The sequence below is a fragment of the Phalaenopsis equestris genome, unplaced genomic scaffold (assembly GCF_001263595.1).
Source record: "Phalaenopsis equestris unplaced genomic scaffold, ASM126359v1 Scaffold000224, whole genome shotgun sequence".
NCBI lineage: Eukaryota > Viridiplantae > Streptophyta > Magnoliopsida > Asparagales > Orchidaceae > Phalaenopsis > Phalaenopsis equestris.
The window spans coordinates 2388727-2410654 of record NW_018164666.1 but is presented as its reverse complement, the minus strand read 5'-3'; the positions used below and the strand labels follow the sequence as shown (position 1 = coordinate 2410654).

At 36.6% G+C, this 21928-nt stretch overlaps 1 protein-coding gene across 1 annotated transcript in view; it reads right to left on the bottom strand.

Annotated features, from left to right (window-relative positions):
* LOC110023469 (DNA mismatch repair protein MSH2) overlaps positions 1-20663 on the bottom strand; it is a 53102-nt gene extending 32439 nt beyond the window's left edge. Inside the window, exons 1-4 of the mRNA XM_020722907.1 lie at positions 20430-20663; positions 20290-20339; positions 20166-20198; positions 11005-12078 (exon numbers count right to left, since the gene is read on the bottom strand). Of these exons, the coding sequence (XP_020578566.1) occupies positions 11005-12078; positions 20166-20198; positions 20290-20339; positions 20430-20487 (1215 nt within the window). The 5' untranslated portion in view covers positions 20488-20663. The remainder of the gene's footprint in view (positions 1-11004; positions 12079-20165; positions 20199-20289; positions 20340-20429) is intronic.
* Positions 20664-21928: the final 1265 nt, after the last annotated feature.

Sequence of the window (21928 nt, the reverse complement as noted above, 5' to 3'; positions counted from 1 at the left end):
TATATATATATAATATTAAGAATTAAAAAAATAGTATTATCTTTCAAAATACAAAGAAGCACATAGAGCGACTGATGAATCGCTCGAGCTCATATAAGAGAAAAGAAATCGGACGAATAAGTAAAATATAGGTTAAAATTTTTAATAAAAAATTATTTTTTAAAAAATTTACTTAAGAAAATATACCATAGATATCTTTTAAATTTTTTTGAATTCACTAATTTAAGACGTGTCCCTTTATTATTATAATCTTATTTATATCGAACACGTCGAGGGTGTCTGACACGTGACTGGGCATGTCGGGCAAGTGTCAATGTTCGAGAAGTGTCTGACACTGCACGACACAAATAAAGAAGTGGAAGCAGACAAAGAGGTTTGAAGTAGACTAAGCTATAACGCGGAAAAACGAAAGACTGATATAAGGCCGCATTTTCGTGCGGGAACGAAGCTGAACTGAGAAGGGCGACGAGCCATGCGCGACACTAATACCATGTAAAGGAAAGCAACTCTTTCTCTTATTTCTCAATTGAAAACATATGTTAATTTTTATATATACTTCATCTCTATAGACTAGGAATATTTAAAAAAAAAAAAAGATCATGTAATTATATTTCCTCTAATTATATTACTTAATATCAAGCTTTCTAACATACAAGCTTTATATTTATTACTTTCCATAACAAAACTCAAGGACTCGCTAGCATAAAATTGTTTCTTTTATGTTGTAGGATGAGATCAATCATTTATAGTATCTTTAATCCAGTTTCTATTAACACTTCAATCATTCACCATGTTGAGTTCTAAACAAAAAAAAAAAAAAAAAGTTCAGTGTGAAATCATTCTCTATAATTTTCTCATTAATAGTAAAATTTTAACTACCAACCATTTATAGTATCTTTAATCCAGTTTCTATTAACACTTAATCATTCACCATGTTAAGTTCTAAACAAAAAAAAAAAATCAATGTGAAATCAATCTCTATTATTTTCTCATTAATAGTGAAATTTTAACTACCAACCATTCAAATATTTGGAATTTTATTACACTTAAGAACTCCAATTTATCCTGGATGCTTTTTCTCAGAAAAATGTCAAGGTAAACCTTCTTATTCAAGTTGAATTCGGTTCCTTCTAACACTTGATACATGTGAAACTTCATTTTGAAACAATTTCTCATATTGATGTTGTTCTAAGGCTGCTAAAGTGTTTAAAAAGCAGGTTTTGCAGGGAGATAGTTATGGAATGGCAAGGGAAAGACAATGTGCGAGTTTGATGTAGTTTGGATGGGGTCCATGTTGATTGGCAGTTGCACGGATATCAAGGAGTTTCGACACATGTTTTTTGCACAAGATACAGAAAAATCACTTGGAAAAGAAAATGAAACAACACTCCATTAAGGCAGAAATCAGACATACAATCTATATAATACACAAAAACAATCAAAACTTTGAAGAAATAAAAAATAACAATATATAGTCCCTCATAAAAAAAATTAGTTAGAAATAACGAAATATGTAAGAAATCAAAAAAGAAAAAAAGATATGAAAAAATTTTAAATTCAGTACTTTGTTCCAATTTCCTCGATCACGGGATTCTCGCAATCGTTACGGGAAGGGACCTCGGATCAATATCGCAATCCATGCGAAATCCCGCAAATCACGACATGCAACATCGCAAGGAAACTTTTGCGTCCTGCGTCCTCCTGCGTTTCGTGTCCTCCCACATCATTTTCCCAGGTAGGGAGAGCTTCGTCTTCTTTTCAGAAAGCTTTTGGAATCAATCTACAACCCCCATAATAAAATCATTGTCTTGTTGCGTCTGAGGCAATCCCAGTGCAAAATTTATTCTCACGTCCAATGCATGCGTCATTCTAAAGCATATCCTGATATAATAAATAGTCATCCATTTTGGCACAACTAGAGTTGAAACTGCATATGGATTGGTATTCTTAAGAGCCAAAACTCGAGCCATTAAATATGAAACCTCCTTATGTAACTTCTCATACTAGATTGGTCGCATCCCAAAAGCAAGTTGGTTTAGCAAAACAAATCTTGGAATGAGGTCTATGGCATGTTAAAATCTCTTTCAGGGGTAGCCACCCAGAAGGCAAATTGTCACTCAAGTTTACTGACAACTCCTGCAACAACGACTGCTCCTTTTCTAATATTGAGTCCTCAGACACACTATCTTTTAGGACAATCAATGATAATCTTGTTGAAATCTCTCATGTGCTTAGTTTGAATCACTGGCATCATTTCATCACCAGTTGGAAGTTGGTGCTCCTCCTTTGCATCCTCACATTCTTCAGTGCCTCCCGTATCACTATCAATTTCTTAATTGTTCCATGTTCAATGAAAGAGATCATTCTTTATTTGAGCAATTTGATGCAATGTGCCCAAAACTATGGCACTTGAGGCTTCTTAGCTGTCATAAATTTGGAAATGTTGGTTGGCACCACATGTTCTCCACTCTAAACTAGTTTCTCCTCAAACGGGGTCAGCTTGGATGATTCGTTAAGTGTATTATTGATGCTCTATCTTGGGGTTAAACTATACATGAAAGGTGCGGCGATCACCAAGTGAAGTTGTTTCTCCACCTTTGAAGCTAATGTATGAACATCCTATAATGTCCAATAAGGTTGTAACAGTTCCAACTTACTAATGGACGGCCTAAACCTTCTCAGATATCAAGCTAGGATATCTTATCGGGCTCCACTAGCTCACACTTTAACATAAGCTACTCACACTAAACGGTGTGCTCTACCGAGATATATTATTGTTGTAAGTGATGAAGCCTCAAGAGCATATCTTATCTTCAATATGTTAGCAGCTAATTGCACTGCATCTCTCGTTTTATCTTCAAACTACATGGTAATTTTCTTATTCCCTTCCCACTGTCGAAGATACTTCAGATAGTCCCACCATGAAGAAGTATTTATCCTTAACTTAAAACTAGCTTGACCATTTTATTAGGTGGAATGTTCTTATATTCAAATACTTGTTCCACTATTTGAAACCACTAAATAATTTGGATCCATGTGACCGTCAAAATTTTGGTAAATCCACATTTACTCAAAGATCCACACTTCTCCTTCGATAGTCCATGTCGAATCATTAAACTAGTGGTTCCCGTCACTAGACTACCTAATGGAAGTGAATCACTTCCTCCTCTCGATCTGAAAAACCATCGTGGAATGACCATTTTGGGTTGTCTTCTCTCAAAGACGGAAAGCATCTATTATAATTAGAGTATTTCACACTATATATCCTCTATAGTAAGCTCCTAAACACCTTGTGTGAATTCCTCCTTGGTAATATTGTGTCATTCTCTCGATCAGGTTGTCAGCGGATGTAAGATTGCAAATCAAAGGATGATCGAGGGCCTGGGTTTTCGTGATAGGTGTTAGGGTGAAATTTTAGTGGAGGTAGGAAAGTAGAATTTTGATAATTTAGGTTTGGGGATAAACATTGCATTAGGAATAACTTGGGTATTGAATTGGTGAAAGATATAAGTTATGTGAAATTTTGGGAAGACGTAGGAACTACAAATCCCAAAAATTTTGGGTTTGTAGGGCTTTGATGTCGGATGAAACTATTCTAGGGCTCATATGTGTTTAAGAAGCGGGATTTGCAAAAAGATGGTTGCGGAATGGTAAAGGGAGGATAATACGCAATTTCGACAGTGTTTGGGCGGGGATCGATGTTGATCAGTGGTTGTCCTCACTGAAAACAACAAGGAAAACAATGAGAAGGCGTGGTACAGAGGTTTACCACCTACTCCTAAGCAAGCTAGATAACACACCACTTGCAAAAAGAGAAAGATGCAACACTATACAATCTCTAAAAAACACAAAACTAATCAAAAGTATGAAGAATAGAAAATAATAACATATAAATAATCCCTAGTTAAAAAAAAGCCTAATTAGAGATAGCAAAATATGAAAGAAATAAAAAAGAAGAAAATATATGCGAAAATTTACAAGTCGGACTACATTTCAATTTCCTTGCTCGGACAATATGTCAATCATTCAGTCTCCACACAATGTTGTAGCTCCCCAGTCTTCGGAACCTCCTATCGTGGGGGCACATGCCCTGAAACCTATCACTGATATTATAGATGGTAATACTTCTATTGTTTCACTACCGCCTCATCAGGTCGAGCAAGATGTTAATGTTACTTAAGCTCATGGGGATTATGATATGCAACAGCCTACACCTATTCGGCCACCTTTGGATCAATCTATTGATCAGATGCGTCAATCATCGGATGAAGAATGACAGGTCTACACATCCAGGATGAAGAAGAAAAATGGAGACCTACTTGAGCTCGGGAATCTGATGGATGATATTTTTTTAGAAAAAACCCAATTAATAATATATTAAAGCGGAAAAGATGCAGAAATGTTGTATGAGAGGGCCTAAAAAAAAGTCCAACTCACACAATATAACACACACAAACCCCAAATAAAACAAAGATAAATAAAAATAAAAAATAAAAAAGCCACCAAGTGCGCAAAAGTTCTAGGGAAGTCACATTTTAGTCCTTTTCTAGTTCTCGGAAGTGCGTCGGATAACAAATTGCTAAGGTGAGTACCATTGTCTGAAGTAACCAAAGTATCATCCATCAGATGCCTAAGCTCAAGTAGGTCTTCATTCTTCTTTTTTCTCCTGGATGTGTAGACATGTCATTCCTCATTCAATGATTGACTCATCTGATCAATTGATTGTTCCAAAGTTGGTCGGACAAGCGCAGGTCGTCGCACATCATGATCTCCATGAGTCTGATAGCATTAACAGCATGCTCGACCTGAAAAAACGGTAGTGAAGCAGTAGAAGTATTGTCACTTGTAATATTGGTGATAAGTTCTAGGGCAAGTAAGGTCTGAAGAATCTCCCTCTCCCCCACGATAGTAGGTTCCAAAGGCGGGGAAGCTACAACATTGTTTGGGGACTGAATGATTGTCATATTGCCTACGAGAATAGAGACATCTTCAAAAGTATCCTTTTGACGATCAATAGTGTCAATGGAGTTGTTCAGGAGGAGATGAATTCACTACTTCTGACAAAATTGTTGGCATCAAGTTTTGATGTCACGGGTGCAGGTTGTCCATCTGCATTACTCGGGATAATCTACGACCCGTATGTAACATCTGGTAGTTCAGACACCCACCCGGAACCTTTTGACGCATATTGAGGGGCACGTAATCAGGGTCATTCTGCTAGGCTTTGGCTTTCGATTAGATGAAAGCCGATCGGCATTTGGAACGTCGGACGACTCCGATCGAGTCAACAAATATTATTCGTCTCGTTGCACTCGAAATTAGTTGGAATTGACCTGATCACCAGTGAGCTCGTTCAGGTGACCCCGAACGACAAAACGAATCACGCGAGTGAGTCCGGAAAGTCGATTCCACTTACGGAGAACGTTCGTTATGTCACGATTTCGCCGTTGGGGTAAAATGCGCAAATTATTATTTTTGGCTCGATAGTCAAAAAAGTAATCTGAACGACCTCAAACGATGAAACGGACCACATCAGTGCGTCCGGAACGTCGATTTTACCTAGGGAGGACATTCATTTCAAAATGATAGCGAGTCTCGGCTAAAAATGCGCGGGGGGTTATTAAATTAATAATAATTATTATTATAATAATAATATTATTATTATTATTATCATATTTAAGCATCGCTTTTACCTCTCTCCCTCACGCAATATTCCCAGCGCCGCCAACCCCTTTCGTGAACCCTAGCCGTGCGACCCCTCACCTAGCTCGCCCCTTCGCCGGCGAACCTCGCCGTCGACCGCCGCCTCCTCGCAAAGAAAAAGCGTCTGCAACTGTCACGGTAGTGAGATTCCCTACCTCCTAGCCAGCCTTAGGAATAGTGGAGTCTAGGCGTGTGGGTTCAATCGCCCACACGGAGTGCGTGCACCGGCATGGCTCGGCATGACAACGTATCTGCTTGATGGATCGTTGGATTTCCTAGAGCTAGTATTTAGGTTAGGATTTTCCGTGCGTAGCCAACACCCTCCGTAGAACTGAATGTCTCCCCTCTTGTTGTGAGCCTTAGCACAAGTTCCGATAGGTCGGAGTCCCTTACTCCCCTTGTTTTGGATTCTCTAACTTTACTTGAAGAAGTTAGGAGGTCGAACTTGGCAAAGCGAGAGAAGTTTTGTAGTTGGCTCGCTTTGCAAAGTTTGGATGAGTTCGCAAAATAGGAAAAACTTTGTAGCCATCCTATTTCGCGACATCGTGGAGAGTTTTCCTTTCGGAAATCCGGAGAGAAACTCCCCACATTTCCTCATCAGAGCAAGAGGCGACGATGTCGCATATCCAAGGGTCTAAACCTTAGATTTCCTAGGCGATGTCGTTAGCACGAGTCCGATTTGCTACCTGCATATTGGTTTGTTGCATATTGCATTTTTGTTTGGTGTTGTTTGGTGCATGTTGCATTTTCACTTCGCTCCCATCGGCCGCCCCGACTAGGTGAGCATTTCACTTCGCTCCGATGGACCGCCCCGGCCCGGTGCGCATCTTACTTCGCTCCGACCGGCCACCTCGGCCCAGCGAGCATTTTACTTCGCTCTAATAGGCCGCTCCGGCCCGGTGAGCGTCTCACTTTGGTTCGATCGGCCGCTCTGGCCCAGTCGCCCAATCACTTTGGTTCGACTGGCCACCACGATCCGGTGGACCGATAACTTGCATGGTTATTTGTTTTTGCATTATATCGCATTGCTTCTCTTTGCATGTTGCATATGGTATGTGTTAGCTTGCATGATCATTATCATTTGCTTATGTTGCACCTCTGTCGGGCCGCTGCCGCCACGGCATGTCCATCTCTTTCGGTCACTGCCGCCTCAGCACACCTTCCTTGGGCCGCTGTCGCCACGACACGTCCATCCCTTTCGATCACTGTCGCCTTGGCACACCTTCAGGCCGCTGCCGCCACGACACGCCCATCCCTTTCGGTCCTTACCGACTTGACACACCTTCGGGGCGCTGCCTCCACAGCACGCCCACCGTTCGGGTCACTGCCGCTATGGCACACCTATTTGTTCGGGCCGCTGCCTTCACGGTATGCCCATCTTTCCTTGAGTCACTGCCCCACGGTATACTCATCACTTCTGCCACATGATTGTTCGCACTTACATTTGCATATTTGCATGGGTAACGAGCTAGGCTCTTTAGGAGAGTAAACATGTGTCGGTTGTGATGCTTTAACAAGCATTACTTGCTGGGTTGATCCCGATGAGCAATGCGAGTTAAGTCATCGGGATTGTCATGAGAATGACTGTGCTAAAGATCTAATAGATCTAACTCGTGTCACCACTCTTCGTGACACCATTTAGATCCTTCGTATCTTGAGGATGGGGCCGGTATGAAAACACTGTCAAAGTCATATTATAACCAAATTTACCCCGCACTTAGATAATAGCTTGACACTTTTCGTTAGGGTGCGCTAGGCTAGGATTTAGGGTGTTAGGTAGTATTTTTTATCCTGACTACTGTCTTTTGCATTATGCTTGTGGTGTGTCTGCATGCTGCACATGTATGGAAGTGTGTTAGGGAGTTCTTCTGCAGGGAGTCATGTCTACAGTCATGTCTACTTATGCACACATAGGTACCGCTATGGGGGAGCAAGTAATGATTTCTAAAGTAATGATTTCTAACAATTTTTAGCTTCCCCACTTTTAAGGCATGTGTTATTTAGCTCCCCCATAGCTCCCCCATTTTTAAGGCATGGCTCATAATACGTTATTGCATGTAAGTTTTCCCGTTGACACTTGTTTTCATGCAGGATTGAGTTTTTTTCTTTTCTCTACGTACTTTTAGAGTCTAAAAAAATCCTGTAGCAGAAATAAGATACGGGCACGATTTTTGAGGCGTTTAGCGCATGAACCATGTGGAGGGGACCAAGAGCAAATGCTCGTGCCTCGTATTTTAATTCTGTATTTTATATTAATATATAGAATTAGGACTGGGCATGTATATGCAGAGTTCGGTTCAGCCATCTTTTTTTTTTCTGAGATAAGTTGCCGACTCAGCGGCACCGGTCTGTAAACTATTTTGATTTGGCTTGTTTTGCTTTTTGCATAATGTTGCTTGTTTGCACTTGCATGTGTTTTCCTTGTTTCTTTCTGTGGTATATCTGGAATTTCACAATATAATTTAGACTCATTAAAGACCCTAAAATTGTAATTTTTCTACTTAAAAATCTTAAATAAAATATTCAAGATAATTAAAATTTAGGATTAAAATATTCAGGATTTAAAAAATTACAACATTTACTTTACTGCATATATTAATAGGGCCTCCACGAAACTTAAGGACCGCTCTAGATAACTACATCATATTTACATGTCCCGATGAGAAGCCCCTGTGCTTCTTTAACCTGACTGGCCCAGCATACCTTTTAAAGGTGGATATCCAGTGCGCTTAGGATGTTAGAAGGTTCCTCGACCCAGACAGGATACAAGTCCTTTTGTTTGGAGCGTTTACAGGTTTGTAGCTGAACTTTCGTTTCTCTTCTTTCCTGAGGCATCCTTCCCACTTCGGCAGGTATAAGTCCCACCTCTCGAAGCTCCAGCTTATAGTTTCCTTCCTTTGACTTTAGGGTTACCGAGGTTCTCGTGGACAACGCAATTCACGGACCAAGGATCTCAGGGCGTGTTGAGTCGACTACCTTCACGACCAGGTAAACTTAGGGTCCTAGTAGTTGTGTATGACAGGTCTGTGGTACTCCAACCCAGTTACCTCTACTTTTAGGATTACTCTACATTCTTTTTGTTGAGCCCCTTTAAGCCCTGTCGCTCCTTTGACTTCGTCGGTATCATTTTGACGGTCCGATGCCGATGAGCTGTCGCCCATTTGGGATACGACGATTTGTACTCCAATGGATTATCGTGAACCTAGACATGTTTTGACGTGTTAGGATGTCTCCATCAAGATGATTTAGGTTATTCTGTGGGCCCCGTGTGTCGATGAGTCGTTACCCATTTGGGATGTGAGAGACTCGCTCTCTACCCGATGGCTTAGCGCGAGCTTTGAAGCATCGAGACTGTTCCCACACGGAATAACCTTCATTGGAGTACCTATTGCCCCAGGTTCACGATAATCCAAGCGAAACTCCTTTTTTTTAGAATATTTTCGGGTACCCCCCACGATGTAATTAACCCAAGCGAAAATCCTTTAATCCACATACCATTTCAGAATCTTTATTGTTCTATCATCAATCCAGATTATTCTTCTAGCAAATAATCGCGTGTAATCTTCTTCATTATTTAGTTGTAAGAGAATGTATCTTCCATCTGACAGTCCAATTTTCTACTCCTCAATAAGATGCATAAGCTCAAATTCTTTACGAATCAACTCCATTTTGGAATGGTCATATAGAAATTTCCCGACCAAATTCAGTCGACAGGAGGAAGCAAGCTTAATACCTTCAGCTTCTATAACAAAGATGACAGACTTCTCATTCTTTCTACCAAGTTTCTTGATATCCTCTGCCCACTCAAACGAAAGAGGGAAAGCACGATTTAGGTGTACCTGAGGCATGGACACCCTCAAAGGCAGCAACATACGATCTATCTGAAGCCATCCCCAATAAATGAAGTTGTTGCGTTAAGAATAGTGAAGAAAGCAAAGCAGAGAGCAAAATCCGAATCAGAACAGGGAGTAGAAGCAAAAACTCGTCTGTGAAGCCCTGCGTCAGCTCGAGCCAGAGAATTGCAAACAGGAAACCGTCCTTTCAAACGAGGATAAAAGACTGCAGCGAGGAGAAGCCGAAACCGGAAACGACGAGGGACGACGCCAACGTATTTCGACAAAACAGGAAACGAAAAAAGACGAAGTACAAATGTGCGGTCATCACCGACGAGGCACAACGAAACACAATTCGCCAAGAACGAAGCAACAGACGAAGACGCGGGCCCTTCTTCTTCAACGAGAAGAGGCAAAATCGACGAACAGAGATTTGCCATAGTAGATGCCAACATTCGCCATGGGGTGAAACCCTAGCAGCGCGGAAATGACGAAAACCCAATATATATATATATATATATATATATATATATATAATATTCATACTTGAATGGATCAAGATATAGGCAACTAAAAAGAAAAATTAAACAAAATATAACAAAGGAGAACATCTTAATACAAAATATTGCAATAACAACAATTTCAAATTGTTGCTTTGGATAAATTAGAACATATGATAATTTACATAAAAAAATACTACCTTGCAAAAGCCAACATGGCATAGAATATTTTATGTGAGGGATTGTGATTGATTGCCCCCTTTAAGAAGGATGGAAAATGATAGATTGCATTACCTTGTTTCATCAATTTTTTTGCAAATGGCATGCATAATGGAGAAAATGCCAAGGGGGGGAAATACAAAATAAATATGAACATATGAAGCATCAAGGGACTCAACCACTACACAATGATTTACAGACTCCTTTATTGTTTACATTTTATTACATACTTATATGTTGAATTTTCTTGATGTCCCGCTAATCTACCCATTATTGTTTGAGCATTAATTCATGACAAGGTGAGGTAAAACAGTTTTTAAAAAATCTTGAATTTGTTAGAAACAACCCAAACACCATTCTAGAATTGTGGTAGAACCTTTCAATGAAGAATTTTCCATATTCTAATATAATTTCACAGGGACGTCAAGGCTAACTCCTGGAAGCAAGAAATGACGCGAAAATCATAACATGAAAGAAATCATATGAAGTGTGCTATTCACACATTCAAATTTTGCAAACTGAAAACTATAAAAATCCATGGCATGAGAAAAAGTCAAAACGTTTGATAATCTCTAATGAAAAAAAAAGGTAATACGAGTTGGGCTAGTTGAAGTACTAAAATTTGCAGGTTATTATTACATATAGAAGTCCATGGCACATGAAAAGCATGAAAATTTCAATAATAGAAATAAAACTGAAGGACGGATTTTCTTAAATAGAAAACATAAATTTAAATCCTCCATAGATACCTGGTACAGTTTAATAACTGGCAAAAGATTAGCTGCTCTCTTTCTAAGGTTATGCGTCAATCGTTCAATATCCGGTATCCTCTTCAATTGTTGCCTCAATGTTTGACGTAATTCTACATCATCCACAAAAGCCTGAACTATATCCAATCTAAAATTTATTTCATCCGCATCAAGAAGAGGTTGTTTGAGCCACCTGTTTAGCAATCTCTTGCCCATTCCAGCAGTGCAGGTTCTATTCATCAGGCCAAGCAAACTAAAATTTTTATTTGCATCTGTTTTGCTTTCTAGAATATTCAATGCCCTTATGGCAGCAGAATCCAATCTCATGTATCTATCTAGACTATACTTTTGGATGGTATAATTACCATAGTTACAGTCATCTGCAAGAAGATCCACATAAGATAGCAATGCCCCTAATGCACTCAACGCATGTTGGAATTCAGCAAGTAGTTCCCTCACCGGCTCAATAGGACCTCTTATTATTCTGCCGAGGTCCTGGACTAAATCACGCGACTTGAACTCAGTTTTTTTCCGCTCTGTCAAAAGAACACCACATCTATTCAGCACATCATGTAGATTCTTAAATTCTATGGATTTTCCACTTTCCATGGGGAAAATACACTCTTTGCATCCAAGAGCAACTAAAACTGATTCTAGGTTTGTGAATTGGCCGTCATCAAGAAATTCTGCTAAACCAAGCTTTTGATTGGTCATATCAACATAACTTAAACCAACAGTGCACTGATTTTCACGTAAGTTAGGAAACAAAGCAATTGTGACTGGAGCATCCTGCATATCATTGTTGGCAAACAGGACATCTTCAAAGGAACCAATATTTCCTGGGGTGCCAGCTTTAGTTAACCACCAGTTAGATCCACTACCCTCATAGACTTCAATTGTATGATCTGTTCTTTCGAGTAAAATATCACGAGCTATGTTTTCAAACATGTTTCGGCTCACAGTAATGCTCGAAATACCATCATTAGTACTGCCAAGTTGCCGAAGGGCCGTGGTGGTGCGGTAATATGTCTTTGCAATGAAGTTAGCATTTTCACCGTGGACGGTATAATAATCCTGCTCCGATGTTAAATACAATTCAAGCGCAGAATTTTGGAGATTATTTCCAACAAAATACTAGAAAGTGATGAATCTTGGCATTATAAGAAAAGCATAGACAATAATACTCAATAACATTATTGACACCAATGAGTTAAACATTTTTAAATTTATAATTCTAACAGAGATTAAAAATTAAAATAGCACCGAAGTGTCAGATTTATCAATGTGCCCATAATAACTGTGAAAAAACAATAAACTAGTTCAGTTGGAATTGAAATAAAGTAGAAGTCATAGAAATATCACACCATAAACTCATGAAGTGCCCAAAGTAACATATCAAAGTGGTGGACAACAGATATCAATTTTTTTTCAACTTTATTTGATTAAGAAGAACTTCTAGAGAAAATGGTTTAAAAAGGACATGGATGGGCCTTGCATAAAGCGATGGTCCAGTTTTGAATTAAAAGCTTAGAAGTTACCGAACTTCTTATTTAGCTTAGCCATCCCTGGTTTATCTAAGCATGAATCTGAGAAGAGTAGCGGACTTAATAAGCTAAGCATTTATTCTGCTTGGCAGAAATAGAAGTTCATCTTTGCAAATGTATGAGGTATTAGGAGTAAAAGGCAATCTTGAATAAACTAGAAAACTTAAGTGGATTATTAACACATGATTAGTTCTCAACTATGATCATTAATTTACTTTTCATAGCTAGTAATTCATTGTTTTCGTCATTATCACATGATAAATGAGCCATTAATTAAACCCCTAATTAGTGTTAAACAATTCATGCTTACGCTGTGAATTCATATTGTACAATGAATCATTACATTATTAATTAATTTTAGTAAATTTATAGTCAAATTTCTAAATAAATGTTAAATGATAAAACAATGATAATGGGTCCAGAATAAAATGTTTGTAGGGTTAATACCAATGATTAATCTTCATTAAGGATTAAAAAATTTATTTGGATTGTAAATAAAATATGAAACGTTAAAGCTTAATAATTTAACTAACATAACTAATTAGATACACAAAAAGAAGTAAATTCACATGCAAAAATATAAATAATTTATTAATAGATTACTAATAGTTAATAAAGATGTCATATAATAAGTTAGAGATAACTTACTAATAAAGCAACAAATTACTAAATCATATGTTTAATTAAATTTTAAGCGTTACCTGGCTATATGCCTAATAATTATTGCATGCTAATACATTATAAAAAAAAAATTTAAAAAGATATATAACTAAATATTAATAAACAATAAATTAAACTGATGACTTGACCTTAAAAATAGAGAAGAGAGTGTTTGTGTATTGCACGAGTGTGAGTGTTTTAGCACACACAGATACACAAAGAAGGAAAGGAAATAGAGTCAAAAGATGGAATTGGAAAATTTTTATGGCAATTTTAGGCTTGTGGGAGTTTATTTTTGGAAGAGCCAGCAACTTGAGTTTAAAAGCGCACATGTGATGGGCAACAGTGAAGTGAAGTACCAAGTTTTTATTAAGATAAAGTACCACAAAGATGTAGTTAGAGGGCTAATACAATTTTCAGAGAGGAAGAGAGAGATTTTAGTAGAGAAGAAAGAGGAGCGAGAAAATTTCAACTTTAGTCATAATGGCTCCCATTTATATTAATGGGAGCCATTAATATAAATTGTGGTTCAAGATTAGTAAATAAAAATAAAAAGATGATTAAAATATACCAAATTATAATATAAAACAAAGTAATAAACATTAAGAATATTTCCTGTCATACTTGATGTCCTACATTAAAACAGGAATAAATGTCAAAGAAATATTTACTACATACAAGAATATTAATATTCTGTAAATTACGGGTAGGTAAAAGAAAGAAAACAATCAAGTCGTAAAGACAGGTTTACTAGGACTGAATAATGATCAATTCCTTAATATTAAAGAGGGGAGAGGCTGAGGGAGTCAAACTAGAGAGAGAGAACAGATAGTAAGAGTGGCAAGAACAAAAAAAATATGAGAGAATGTGCAGAAGAGAAAAAACAAGGCCAAATTGAGCACAAGAGCGTCATTGTGCATGAGAACAAGTGGACGAGCAGGATTTGCGGCCTACTCACGAATAACAAGACAAACAAAAGGTATACAAAATTGTTTTCTTCCTCCTCAATATTTTAGTGTAATTTTTTTTATATAGATTTATTTCCTTCAAAATGGGAAACACTAAATATAGTTGTAAAATTCCTATTTTATTTTGTTAAGGTTTTGGTGGTAGGAAAAAGAGTAAATCAAAAATAAAATAAAATTGAGTGTTTTGCAAAAAGAAGATAAGAAGTATATTTGAGAAAATTATTAATATCAAGAAATTTTGTGATTTATTTCAATTTAACAAAATAAGATTTTTCTTCAATTAAGAATGATATAAATATATAATATGATATTTCATTATATTTTGTTCTATTAAAATCAATTAAAAAATTATCCTTTAATAATATACACACACATACACACACAAAAGGATAATAGCTTAATTGTGATGTGATTTATTTCAATTTAATAAAAAAAATATTTTTTTAATTAAGAATGATATAAATATATAATATGATATTTTATTATATTTTTCTATTAAAATCAAATAAAATATTATCCTTTTATATTACACACACAAGAATAATAATTTAATTGCGGGTGAGTGCACTCACCCACACAGGTACAAATATATATATCAATGTTTAAAAAAAGAAAATTGAGAATTGAGCCTTTTTTTTTCTAAGCAAAACAAGGACTATTGATCAAGGCGTAAGCCTCAATACAGAAGAATTAAAAGCTCATAAATCAAACATAAATCATTAATATGACAAACCACATTAAATCCTAGTATATTAGTTATTTACAACAATTCGATAAAAATAAATTTAGAGTATAAGTGATATGGATGAGAACATTGGATAAAAGTTAGATATTTAGATACATTAGTTGCAACTAAAGAACCCATCAAGAATTATCAAATCCAATAACATGTGTGTGTGTGTGTGTGTGTGTGTGTGTGTGTATTAAAGCATCAAACCTGGGAAGCTAATGGGAAACTCACAGAAAGATTACGAGGAAGTAGTAGTCGTGGAAAAGTCCAATCCATGGCGAAGAAGAAAAAGGTGGAAAAGAATAGACTCTGGCATGAATGCTCGATAGAGAAATGAAGCGACGCTTCAAGAAAAATGTTGCAAGGCTTGGACAGGACTTTGACGCTTGACAAGGATATGACTGCTTCGATGATGCCTAGCGACATTCGAACCAGCTTTAGACAATGCTTGAACGAGCGAGGCGGATGTTGCGCTCGGGATTGAAGCGTGCCTCAAACACCGCGGGGCATTGCGTCTTGAGGCGTATGTCTCGCTTCAAAAGGCATAAGCCTTGCCCAAATGAATGAGGCTTAAGGCTTGAGGCACTCCTTTTATTTTGCATATAAAGCAATAGCTTGTTAAAGATTTTTGTTGAGCATTAGATAAATGTTAATATTCAATGAATAGCTTATTTTAAAAAAAACTGCAAAATGAACATATTTTTTAGACATTTCATCATCATTATAGCTTTTCAAAAAGAAGATATTTCCATTTAAAAATCTTCTATATTAACGCACATCATATTATGTATTTACGCATCTTCTATGTGTTGTAACATGTGTATTCAATATTGTTCGATCATGCATACTTATACTATATATACAACATGAAGCTTTAATAATTAATGCTAGTCTCTAAATTGGATTGCTTTTTATTATGTATATGTAGTTGGCAATGACTCGGATATGCTTACACATCATAGAATTTGTCTATCGTATATGTACATAAATACATACAATGTAATAACCACTATTATTTTATTATTGCTACTAATCTTTGCTCGGTGATGAACTTTAAAATAGTAGACTTTATTGCATCTATTCTACAAATCAACTTGGGGTAGCCAAAATAGCCAGTAATGAGTTTGAGAGGTTTTCTTCCGAAGAAAAATAAATTTAGGGTTTTAGATTTCCCTACTTCACGTTAATCACCATTTCGACATCCTATGATCGACATTAATTGGGATCGTCAATTAGTCCTACCATCACCTATCAATCTCTCATAAATTAGGCGCGCTTAGAAAATAAAAACAAGGATAGAGCACATTGGCTCATCACATAGGGCACTTTGCTTTTCAGCCTCTACCCTTTCACTTATACTTATTATGTCATGTCCTATGTGAGTCAACATACGATCTAAAATCCTCTATAGGATAAAAAACTTAGATGCACTCACTCTACATATAATCAACTCCATCTAGTTATTTTACGATTTGTTACCGTTAGCATTTCTCCATATTTGACTGATCCGTCATATTTGCACACATGACTTGGTGATTAATTGTCATTCTTAACCCAGGCCAAATATAAGTCCAATTTTTATCATCTCCATCCTAATGAAAAGATGGGATGAGCATTCTTAGTCACATGTAACCAAGTTGAAAGTCTCGTTTTAAGACATTTTCTACATCATATTGAGATGATGCTCGTACTTATTTGATTTCACAAGATCAAACTATAAGCCTCATTCCTTCTGTTTTTGCATATCACTTCTATCATATTGAGGATATTTTCTAAGGCTCATCCCTTTTTTTATTATCCTCACATTATATTGAGGGTTCACCTCTTTTGATTGCCTTCACCCTATCTTGAGAGGAATCATGTTTAGTTCTTCACACCTTATATTGAGGAGAGTCTCCTTCTAGTCCTCTCCTCTCACCATCTTGAGAAGAGTTTTCATTTTTTGGTTCCTCCTCACAGCATGTGTGAGATTGTTATTTGGATCTCATTCACACTATATTGAAGGAAATCACCTTCTAATTCTCCCTCGTCCTATATTACAAAAAATTATCTTTATATTCTTTTCACACCATATTGAAGATAATCAACACTTTTTGACTCTTCCTCCTATATTAAAGAAAATCTTGATCTCTTGTCCTCTCCTCACACCATATTGAGAAGAGTTGACATCTCTTAATTTTTCTCATCTTATATTTAGAGAAATCATCTATGGTTCTCCTCAGACTATATTATAATGAATCATCCCTCGAGCTCTCTTCGTACCATATTGAAGAGAATTATCATCTCAAGGTTTTTCTCATCCTATGTTTAAAAGAAATTATCTATGAATTCTACTATATTGAGAAACTCGTCTCTTGTCTCTCTTCGCATCATATTAAAGAGGGATGCTCTCTCAATTTTCATCATCCCATGACAAGAAAAATTATTTATGGGTTCTCCTCACACACTATATGAAGAAAAATCATTTCTTGTTCTCTCTTCAATCATAACAAGAAGAGTTGTCTCACAATTTTTCTCAACCCTACTCTAAGAGGAATCATCGTTGTGTTCCTAACACGCTATATTAAGAAGAATCACCTTTGAACTCCTTATACTATATTGAGAGTCGATATTTTTTATCTCACTTGCACTATATAGACGAAAATTATCTTTAGATGTACTGAGAAGAATCATCTTTAGACTCTTTATTGAAAAGAGTCTAAATCTTTTTACCTTTCACACTATATTGAGAAAAGTTGTTTATCAATTTCCATCGCACTATACAGCAACAACAACAACAAGCTTTTATCCCTCTAAATGGGGTCGACTACATGAATACTTTTTCTCCATTGCATCCTATTGAGTCATATTTTCATTTAATTCCAATAAATTAAGATCATTTTTTATACAATATGCCCAAGTCTTCTTAGTTCTACCTCTATCTTTCTTAACATAAGTCGAATCTAAAGCACCCACTCTCCTAATCCGATCATCAGATGATCGATGTATAATATGACCAAATTATATAAGATGACTCTCTCTAATTTTGTCCACCACTAGAGCTACAAAGAGAATCCCCTCTGAACTACTCAAATTATATTGAGAAGATTTTATCCCTCTCAATCCACATTATACTATGTTGAGAGAAATCATCTTTTGATTCTTCAATACAGTATATTGAGAATAATCATATTTTAAACTTCTCCTCACACTATATGAAAGAGTTTATATTTATAGACCTCCCTGACACTATATTGAAGAAAATATGATCTAAAATTGCTCTTTAACACTATATTAAGAAAATTTGACATCTTATTTCTCCTCACATTAAACTGAAAAAAAAAATCTCCATATATTTTGTCTCTTCAAGTTATGTTGAGTAGAAAATTTGGACATGTTGACGAAATTTTAATAAGTTATAAGTATCAATCTCATGCATCACATCTTTTTCACCCCCCAATCTTAGGGCCCTAGGTCGCATTGCCACACTTGACATGCACCATCACACACAATGTTGTAAATTCATTATGATTTTCTCCATCATATAAGAGTAAATTACAAGTCTTGTCTGTCAATCTAGAAATATGTCCACCACTTACTCTACAAAATCCCCTGCGATGAGATAACATATGGTTGCAAACAAAAAACCTCTAGTCACTCCTTAACTAAGTAGACTAAAGGAAATAACGACCCAAAACAATAGAATTATGTAATCATAATCGGTGTATTCATGCCCCTGAAATGTTGGTCCTCCCATTTCAATATAATTTTAGTGTATTTGAGCATAACCCTTTTTAATTATTAGGGTTTACTGATACCTTCATCTTCTATAAAGCCCCATAAAATCTATTTTGACTTTCACTTGCACCTGGCCTAATCCATCTAAATCTTAATTAGCCTCTTGAACACAAGCATTTATTCATTAATCAAAGATATTCTCAAACGAGCCCGTGATGTAATTGATCTTAGGAACTTTCTCTTTCGAGAAAGATCAATCTCATGATTAAAATAATCCTTATTTGAAATAACATTTCTAGCAAGGAAAATCTCTAGGTTAAAATAGCTCATCGCCCTTCCATTAATTTATGAGTGCTTACAGAGTTTATTAATTAAATAGACTCAGTGCTCTGCTATAGCACTGCAGGGCGTCTTTCTAAGCTTACATACATATAAGAATATTTGAGAATTCTTACTTCGTTATATTCTTTACACAAGTGTAATTTTAAAATTTTCGTTTGGCCACTTGTTTCTGCTATAGTATTCTAAACTCCCAAGTCGAGTCATCTCATAAATAAGCATGAATGATCGAAATAAGTGTTTAGCCATTTAAGCAAGTTGTTGTTGCACTATTGTAGCTCGGATGTAGTTAGCTCTAGCATAACCTTGGTGTAGTTAACTAATGTAGCCTTTGTTAGGCCAACGAGTGTAATTCAACCTTTTAAGGATGTATCGAACCCTCATGGTTTCATCAACCTCTTCTATAATTACCTTGCAACTATATAGCCTACAACTCAAAGCACATCTACCTTTCAAACAAAAAAGCTCAAACCACATCTAATAAAAATGCTCATAGCATGTGAGTTTTGCGAGCAAACATGAGGCAATAGAGATTATCATTTGTTGCACACATAAGCTAAGAAAATATGTGGCATGGATTAGCAAGCTCAACTTGAACTAGCATTATTTAAACTGAGCACAAACCAAGAAAAACGACAAAGCTCATGGGTGAGATCAAACCAATAGTTTGTTTATAACTTATTATCAACGATCAATATAGTATGTACAGGATATTCTTAACAATAAGTATTGATAGATATTTGTCCTTAAAACTATAGAATGCATGCATTAAACATTCCACAAATAAAAACGGAAAAAAACTAAACTGAAAAGTTATTAACCAATTCAACAAAAGAAGACAACGTCAACCTACTACCAATATTAGCAAAAAAATTACTTATAAGCATTAAATGTATGAGTGGTGCACTAAACTCAACATCCAAGAAGCACAAGCAGTTTTTCATCAAACCTAAACGTTCTAGTTATGCTTCCGTTTACTTTGCCGCAGAGTTAGGTACATTTTAGGTTATTCAGAGGGTACAGCTAGATTACACTTAGTTTACAAGAAGAATTACAAGTGGTATAACTTAAGTGTAACCTAGTTATAAGGCTTTCCGTACGCAAATATTTCTCCCAAAAAAAAAGCCTATTTCCCGTGTACAAACATCCGGAGAGAAAATGCTCTAATTTAAATGCTTTACGAGAATAAGCAACCAAACTCACCTTACGATCAAAAAAACGCACAGCCCTAGCATCCTGCAAAAAGAAACAAGTCGCAGAAACATTAATTATAAGCGTCATAAGTTCTGGGTTTAGGGTTTAGTGAAGTGAAGTAAATGGTGTGTACATTAGGTAGGGTTTTGAAGAAGGAAATAAACCCCTGCGCTTGCCTGGCATCTGAAAACGAAGAAGCAGGAGGTTGGAAAAGGGTAATCGAGCGACGATGAATCAAAAAGGAAGATTCAGCCATTGTTTGCAGTACAATACCTAGTTTGAGATCGGGCAACAACTTGCCGTTGTTATCAGGCGTGAGCTCTTCATCCATTCCTTCCTAGCTCTTCGTGCCCTTCGCACCAGGATCAGCAGCAGTGTGAGCGCCGAGACGAAAGGGTTTCATTTCAGGTACCGAGATAAATATGCATCCTCTCATCCATGAGCCGTGGCGGGAAAATAAAGTAGCTGGTAATGTCGCCGATGTCTCGGAATAGTTTTGGAATTCGGAGGGGCGACATAAAACAAAGTATTTATAGATATGTCACATGATTTCAATGTATTTACATCATTAAACTCTAGTTTTAATATTTATGTTAGTACTACTTTACCCATGCATGAAATGTGTAGTTTAATTTTTAAAACAGTGATAATAATGTTGATGCGCGCCGGAAAAATCGTGGCGGTAGAGTAATGGATTATATCTTAGCGTTGTACGAGAATTTTGCACTCACTCAAATGAAAAAGAAAAAAACAATGACTTGTCCAGAAGTTTTTTCGTGGAAAGCCCGTAAATGGAAAATTCACGGGGTCTGGCCAAGTTGCGAAAATTCACAATTGATTGATGATTACAAAAATCTCTCATCTCATAGACTGGAAATTGTAACTATATTTTTCATATTATGACGTTAACTGACAGCGTCTGGTTGTGGTGATTGATGACAATTGGTGGTGGTCGACGACGATCTGTGATGAACTTCGGCGATTGGCGATGGTCGACTGCGAACGGCGGTGGTCGACGACGGAGGTCATCAGTGTTTAAAGACGATCGACGGTGATGTTGAACTACAGCTTCTCCTCAATGTCTCAGAATTTCTCTCCAAACTTCTCCCCCCCCCCCCCCCCCCCCCCCCCCCCCCACTCATGAGAGGGATGAGACTCTATTTATAGTGTTATGGGTGCAATTAATGCAGAAATACGAATCATTTTGATTGGACGATCCAGAGAGCTTCCTCTGATTATACGACGTTTACTGGACATTTGAGTGTCTTAATGATGTCAAAATTAAATGACCTTGGGCCCGTTGGATTCGTCTTATTGAGCCGCTCGAGTCGAGTATAAACTTGTCATATTCGACAACCCTTTGATCTTTCAAATGTGTTCGGAAATCATTTAAGTGTGGTTCAATGACTTGATTTAGGTTTGATTTGACTCGGCTTGGGCTAGTTTTCATATCATTATGTTCATCTCATCAAGTCGGTCAGTTTGACTATAAGTTTACTGAAATTAGAGCTCTGGATGAATTTTTATTAAGAGTTGAAATATTCATGCTTAAAATATTGTCTCGAAATTCAAATCATGCCTCAAGATTTGTGTCTGATGATGAAAATTTGTTGGTGGTGTATCAAATGTTATGGGATAATTATATACATAGAACTCGAAACATTGTTATTTACAAATCAAACATCATCTTTCATACATTTTTTAAGTTCTCACTCAAATATCAAAATTCACAATAAAATCTCAACTCATATTTTTCATTTTTATCAAATTCC